This window comes from Typha angustifolia, chromosome 3, assembly GCF_048772165.1.
Source record: "Typha angustifolia cultivar Huaian chromosome 3, ASM4877216v1, whole genome shotgun sequence".
Taxonomy (NCBI): Eukaryota; Viridiplantae; Streptophyta; class Magnoliopsida; order Poales; family Typhaceae; genus Typha; species Typha angustifolia.
This window is the reverse complement of record NC_133241.1, coordinates 4,782,302-4,790,222: the sequence shown is the minus strand read 5'-3', so window position 1 is coordinate 4,790,222 and position 7,921 is coordinate 4,782,302. Positions and strand designations below refer to the sequence as shown.

The 7,921-nt window shown below is 36.1% G+C and overlaps 1 protein-coding gene across 1 annotated transcript; it reads right to left on the bottom strand.

The window, feature by feature from the left end:
• Window positions 1-1,490: 1,490 nt before the first annotated feature.
• Window positions 1,491-5,511, bottom strand: LOC140758449 (GDSL esterase/lipase ACHE). Its single transcript, XM_073094621.1, has 5 exons — window positions 5,068-5,511; window positions 2,547-2,756; window positions 2,307-2,476; window positions 1,959-2,229; window positions 1,491-1,878 (listed from the first exon to the last, which is right to left on the bottom strand). The coding sequence occupies exons 1-5, from the start codon at window positions 5,342-5,344 to the stop codon at window positions 1,625-1,627; spliced, it is 1,182 nt and encodes a 393-aa protein (XP_072950722.1). The 5' UTR covers window positions 5,345-5,511; the 3' UTR covers window positions 1,491-1,624.
• Window positions 5,512-7,921: the final 2,410 nt, after the last annotated feature.

Genomic DNA, 7,921 nt, shown 5'->3' with positions numbered 1-7,921 from the left:
GCATTTAATCCATCAGATGATCCTCGTCACGGTGGCACCGAGCAGACATCGAGTCAGAGGGACAGAAAGTAGGCTCCATTGAGGTAAGCTCACGCCATATGTCAGTCATGCGGGCATAAAAGTCCTGAATAGAGAGCTGACCCTGTCTGACCTCCTGAGCCTCGCGATGGAGCTGAAAGCGACGCATCAGACTCGACTGAACAAATCGGCGACTAAGATGGGCCCATATGGCCTGAGCAGAAGACAAGGTCTGAAGCTGAGGTCGAAACGATCGATCAACCTGCAAGATGAGGTAGGTGCAAACCTCCATGTCACGCAGGGCCCACTCATCATACTCCAGAGACGGAACCTCCGACTGAATAGCCTTGGGTGTATCAGATTCAGTAGAAGCCACAGTGGTGGCCTGGATGATAGTGCGAGCGGGAGCACACCCCGCAGAGATGCTATCGATGTGCCCGAGAAGACGTCGACCGCGGAGAACCGTCTCAATGGAAGAGGCCCATGTGGTCCAATCCCGCTGAGTCACAAGTAGAAAACCGACTAATGATACACTCTCACGACCGACCGGGACATAAGATGCCATTAGAAGGGACGACAATCTATCAAACACCTTGAAAGCGATTCAAGATTTCCAACTTGACCCCACTCAAGCCTTATGTCGAACACTTGGTGAGCAGGACTTTTGAATAGTGCAGTAGAGAAAAAAAAAGAAGGGGAGCTGTGGATACAATAAACCTTCACGTGGTGGGTACTAGTTAAAAAAATGCTGCTGTTGCAGAATCGAAAAACTGCAAAAGAAGAGGGCTGTGGAGACAAGGACTTTCGTCGAACACCTGGTGGGCACTAGCCCAAGAGAAAAAAATTTCTGCTGCTGCTTCTGGATTGAAGAAATATGTGGTCGAGCTGTTGCTACTACTGCTGAACACAGCGCTGCTGCTGCTGCTGAACGAAGAAGATGGTGAGAAGGCCGAAAAAAAAACACGTTGTGCTGCTGCTGAAAACAGTGGCTGATTGCTGCTGCTGCCTCTGCAGCTGTGGTGGAGGCTGCGGCAGTGGCTACTGCAGCAGCAGACAAGCTCGAGAAGTGAGGGGGGCAGCTCTCAAGATCGAAAATGGTGAAAGAAAAAAGAAGAAGAAGAAGAAGAAGAAGAAGAAGAAGAAGAAGAAGAAGAAGAAGAAGAAGACACAATCGAAGAGGGAGATGGAGAGGGACTGTTGGAGAATGAGAGATCCAACAAGTGTTTCTAGAGATCGAGATTGCTCTGATACCATGTAACGTTATTAGGCTTGACCCTAGATTGGGTTGAGGGAGAAGAGAGAAGGAGAAGAGAAGAGTTGGGAGAAAAATGTTTTGTATTTTCCTGTTGATGAAAGAGAGAGCGAGGCCCTATTTATACAAGGTCATGATAAAATAAGATAAATGAATAATATATAAATCTAATAACTCTAATAAAAGGGATTGACATAGAGGTGGAGATATAGGAGGACAATAAGGAGAAATAACATATCAAGTGTATTATTGCATTTCATAGAATATATCGGCTTACAATATTAGCCATGCTAGTATGTGTATAAATTGTTATGATGATCACTAGAGGCAAACATTCTCTAAGCTCAATATGCTTTACTTTGGCATGCAGGCCATTCTTATTGGTACAGGAGGATCAGATAACGCACCCGCTGCTATTTGATCAAACACAATCTTGTTACCAGCCTCCGTATAATGAACTCCATCCCAGCATATACTCTTCGATGGCTCTTCGCAGGATTTCCCGACCAAAACCTCGGTATTGTTCACGACCATCTTTCCTCCGCAACCGACATCGTGGTTGTACTCGCCTCCATGTCCACAGCAAGCCACAAGTGGATGCTCAAATCCTACAATTAACTGAATAATATTCATATCCGTGCACCAAGTGTTTGATTCATATAATACGGTTAAAGTCTTTATGCCTTACCATACTTCTTGGCGTGGAGAAAGAGCTCATACTTGGCAGTGTAGACGTCGACGTACGTGAAAGCCGCGAGAGGGAGGTCCTTTCGGAGCTGAGCCACGGTTTCTTTGAGCTTCATGTTGTATATCTTCGCGACGTCGTTGAAGGTGGCTCCGCAACCGGCCTCATCCTTCTTCGCTGCTATTGTTGGAACGCGTTCTAACACGTACGCAAGACAGCCCAAAGGGCCAGTGCTGTGAATCCAAAAGTATCTCCCTCCTAGCCAATAAATATCCTGCACAACAACATCCATGAAGATCGGGGACTTCCTTTTGATAATTAATGCTGGTGGTGGCTTGTAAGTGGTAATACCTTTACTATTGAAGTGAACTTGTCCATGAGATCAGGAATATATGCTATGACTTCCTCAGTTGTCTGGCCGCTGAAATAGCCAGAAGTGAGATCGTTTTGGCCGATGTCGAAGGTGTAGAGAGCCTGCGAGAAAGTCTCGTTCGCCGGCAATAAATCTTTGAAGACTCCTCCTGCAGGCGAAAGGAGGAATTAATGGCTATTTAAGTTTCATTAACCAACCAAACGATTAATATTTCTCACCCTTTTGGGAAGCCAACTGAGATCTAGAGATGAACTGTGAGAACTGCCAGGATTGCACATCCAAGGAGAAGGGACTGTATCCGCTCTGGAACAGCGTCGTGTTTTGCCGCCTGATCGTTGATCCCGCCGTCGCAAAGTTGGCTCCGTGGGAGAAATTAGTCCCAATTGAATCAAGATATGCATTGAGGAAAGGAAGTCCGAGGCTATTGGCTGAAGACCCATTTACATATCAAAATGACAGTCAATGTTCAAACTACTCATGATTCTAACTGTCTAAAGAAAAGAATATTGAAAATATAATAGGTTTTTTATTAAAAACAAACTCATGTGGTTAGGCCCAATTCGTTTTATGTCATTTAACTCTCTTGTGATTCTAACATATATGAAATTATCTAACAAAAATGCTACTTTTATATATCTTACAGCAACTAATTAAAAAAAAAACAAAAATTTGTGAAAGTAATTTTGTCTTATGCTTCTTCAATCTCAATCTTTTCTCACTTTCTATATTTAGACATTATAAATATTCAAAAACAAGATCATATAAACGGAAAATTGATCAAATCTCTAACAGTTTTAATAGAAAGTTATCTTTACCATTAGTTTTGGTGGAATAAACTAACAGTTTGATTAATATAGATTAAGACTACAAGGAGATAGCTAACACAGATGAAAGTTCATAGAGAAAATTTAAAATCTGACCTAACTATAGGGAGTAAAAATATTATATTTCTAATTTATTTTTTGTGATATTTTGACCCTCTCAACTATAATATTTCCCTTCCCCTAATCTTATAGACAAAACTTGGTAAACAGTTATTTTATCATAAACTTCTCTCTTTCTTTGCTCTAATACTTAAAATTGATCACATATTATTTTTAATAAAAAAAAATTAAACAGATAACTAATTAAATGAAAATAAATGAGAGATGTATGTGAAACTGGATAATAGTTTATATAATTGGTGTAATTATCCCAAAGTAAACTGTTTAAAATAAATTCAATGTAGATCACCTAGGCTATAGATAGGTAGACTTATACATACGCATGCATCATAGTGGCACAAATTTTGGGACAAAGATATTTTTAAATTCACAAACATTGTTACTCATTATAGATGAAACACTTAGCATGAAGTACATCATAAATTTTTCACACGCATGTTCAAGACAACTTCATTGTAGACAGCTCTGAGCCATTGATTAAAAGGGAGTTCAATTATTTCTAGTGGCTGACATACTCTCGTCTATAATTAATGTACTCTTCTTTGGTAGGGAAAGTAACAAAGAAGATTGAGCATAACAAGAGCTAAATTCACATAGAGGAAGGTAGATGCTGGGAATTATTGTACTAAATAGCATGACATTGATTATTTACTAAGCACACATAATAATTATTTAAGGAGAAGGGTGTTATCACTCACGTAATTTACATTCTACATAATACACATAATAGAGTGTGGATCCAATGCTGGATGATTTGTACAGATTAATTCGAATGCATTATTCAATGCATTCAACAACACAACTCGGACACACCTTGACCAATCCTCAATCCTACTGGATGTCTTAGGCTTCGTTTTTGTTTACATGTGGAATAAGCATAAACTTATTCTAATATAAACATATTTATACTAGTAAGCAAATAATAATTTATTTTAATATTAATTTACTAATACTTCTTCCATCTAATATTATATATACTATTTAATTCTTAAAAAATATCAATTTAACCAACTATCATTCCAAGCATTCTTTTTCCCTCACTCTTATCTCCTTTCCTCTTTTATCGTATTAAATATAATTAATAGACTGCTATTAATACGGGTAATGGGGCCAATATTGATGGTGTGTACAAAACAACATTGTTGGTTATCCAAAATAAGCTGCTTTCGCCCTATGCATGACACCTGTAAACTCTATTATTAAGGAATTAGTTTGAACTCACAACAGACATTATGTTGTACATGTCATCCGGCAGAAAGCTTGTTCTAGATAATCTTAATGGTGGATAGGTCCCAGGCGTCATATGACAACATATTTTTTAAAGTGAGTGGGTAATTAACTATTTTAACATATCACGTCAATTAGGTGTAGATCTTTCCCTCCCTTGGACATGAAAGCATCCCCCTTTCGTAATTAAACATTCAGCCACACATAAGCTTAACATGCTATTATGTACCAAGTTTCTCACCAAAGATAGATATCTTCTTCTTAAAGAGTTCTCGCGGAAACTAAGAAGAGAACGACGCATCGAATGAAGCCAATTAAAACCTTTGAATACTTTTAGATTATGCGACCTACTTGATGCTCACGTTCATCTTAAACGCCATTTAAATTCAACAAAATTATTACATAGAAGACAAAAAACCCGACATAGAAGACAGTCAATCACATGGTACGCTACTCGCATCTACTGTAATCTTTTACAATATTTTAATTTAATTACTGTTCTCATATCTCTACCGACTAAATATTAAAAGATAGCGTACGTAAATCGGTGAATTTACAGTACACGTACCGATGAAGTCGATGACGAGGCGACCGTCGCAGTACCTTCCCACGGGCATGCCGAAGAAGGTCTCGCCGTTCGGCGGCGGCGCCGGGCCGAAGGCGGCGGAGAGGCCGCCGGTGTCGGAGTTGGAGTCCCCGAAGTTGAAGATGGCAGGGAAGCTGCAAGGGGAGGAGTCGGCCGCGGCGATTTGTGGGAGTCGAAGAGTGGCCACGAGTAATGATAGTGAGGTGATGAGAAAGAATAGAAGGGGAGATGAAGAAGAAGAAGAAGAAGAAGAAGCCATTATTGTGATCAATAGAGGGAGAGAGAAGGGTAGATATAGGTAGCGATCAGAGGGAATTATGTAGACAAATTTGGGGTCGACTTGATTGGTATTTTTAATCGAATCGTACGTGGAAAGGAGTTCACGAGGGGTATTCAGGGTTAATAATTTCCTCCCGCGGAGAAGCAAATTCGAGAAAAGATGCGACTACGCAAGAGCGTGCAAAATGTGCATTTTTATCCTTCAATTATTATTTTTTTACCAAAATTATTTTACCCCACTAAATTTTTACTTTATCTCATGTTATTACGCTTCTATGTACTTTTGACTAAACCGTGGATATAAATATTATTAACGAAGATAATAAAATAATATAAAGTGTAGAATAATTTAATGATGCAAAAATAAGGTTTAAGAGCGAAATACTTTTGGTACAAGTCGAAGGAAATAAGGTGTCTTTTAGCTTTTAGTGTTGACTATTAGTCTTCTAGCTTTCTCTTATGCATGTTAACGGTGTACTAGTTGTTTGATGATATATTACTCACTATTTTGTTGTTGCTGCTTGTAATTTGGTATGCACAAAAGTAAATACTTTCTATGACTTGCTTGGATATATCTTAAGATAGACTCAGTTTTGGAGGGTTTAGAAATGAAACAAAGCCACTTTTGGCTTTTGTGAAAAGACAAGAAAACTGTAGGTAATCTTTTACTTTCATCCCTTTTCTTTTCTTTTGGACAATTATTAGACGTGCATGCTTTCATATAAATATAATGCTGTCATTTTATTCATACTGAATGAATACATTTTTTTTATTATGAACTAAATTTAGATTGATCTGGATGTAAGAAAATTATAAGAATTTAGGCGGTAGTAGCCTTGTGAGTTAGGGTTTTAATGGCTCTAGTTTCACCTAAATTAGAGGCCGAGATAAAAAATTAAAAATAAAATAGTGGAGATAGATCAGAATAGGGCAGAACGGTAATAAGATAGGGTGGCTGTCGGAGGAATGTTGTCTACTCTTAGAAGGATAACGACTATGATAAAAGATAAAGACGATAAATAATGCAAGGTAAATAAATTTAACTTAATTTAACTCAATATTTATTCCATGATAATCAATTAGTGATGCACTTCACATATTTATAAAAGTTAACCCTAGATTGACTTTCATTAATATTTACCTTATTAGCTTATATTAAAGATAAACATGACTTAGCTAAATCAGTCTTTTTTATCTTGCTCAGAATAATCCTTCGTTTCATAGTAGATAGATTTTGAATCTTAAAAAGTTGTGAATACCAAAGTTATAGATATGGATGTTTGCGATCTTATCCAGCTAGTTTGGTATTATTCTAATTTTTGTAAAATATTCTGCGAATATTTTTCCGAAACTGCACAGAGTTGAATTTAGCTAATTAAATAAAATCCTAACTTATTAAGTTTCTAACTAAACCAAATAAGCAAATAAGATAACTAGACTCAATCCATTGAGCCCAATGTCCCTATGATGTTATTCGATCTGACCTAGATCGCATCTTCTTCATATTCATCATGAATGTTTACTTTTACAACTATAATAAAAATCTTGCACAAGAATTTTAATTCATTCATACAATTTAAGTATTCTGCTACCGCATTCGGGGAGAGTAATGCATTGTTCTAATTTGACAAGACACTCAAATAGTAACTTTATTTTATGTGTAAAATAATCATTATATCACGAGAGATCGATGTCCACTATTCTAAAAGCAACCAGTAGAAAAAAAAATAGTATTAAAAAGTGTCAAATACTATATTTGATTTATATAAAATATTATATTTTGTAATCTGTAAATTTATTTAATTACTTTTATTATTGTTTGGATCAAATTTATATTTACCGCCAACGATCCATTAAATGAAATAGATTTCCTAGCACTATTCGAATCAAATTATTGTTACCGCGGATCTATTTATTGACGTAAATAAAATAGATTTCCTAGCTTATGAACTGTGAAGAGCAATGAACTCTTATAATATATTATTCAATTTTAAATTGCTAAAACTGCCATTTTAAAGGTACAACTTATAAGTGTGTGGATACAAAAACTTCCTTTAAGGAACAAAATAGCGAACCATTTTAACTTTATCATTATTTTTCAATTTTTCTTTGGAAAATATATTTTACCTCTTTAAGTTCTCCACGAATTTTTATTTGTATCAAATAACATCTTTATAGTTTTGATCATTATTTATTAAATTATTTTTGAAAGATTTTTATTGGCCTAAATGTAAAAGTGAGAAAGAATTATTTTCTTTTTTTCTTTTATCATAAAATAGAAAAGGCATTTTAATTTTTTTTATATTAAAATTAATGTTTGTCAGACATTGCCATAAAATTTAAATGGCATAAATGAAAGTTTTTAAGAGTTTTTAAATTATGATCTATCCACCACGGTGTAAATTATATTTCTTTTTCTTCTGTTTTTCAATTGATAACTACTGCAGTACAAACATTCACTTTGTAGAACAAATAAATCTAATACAGAAATACTATAGATGGTCAATTAATAAAGAAATTCAAATTCAAGAGAAATTTGAATGGAGGCATGATATGC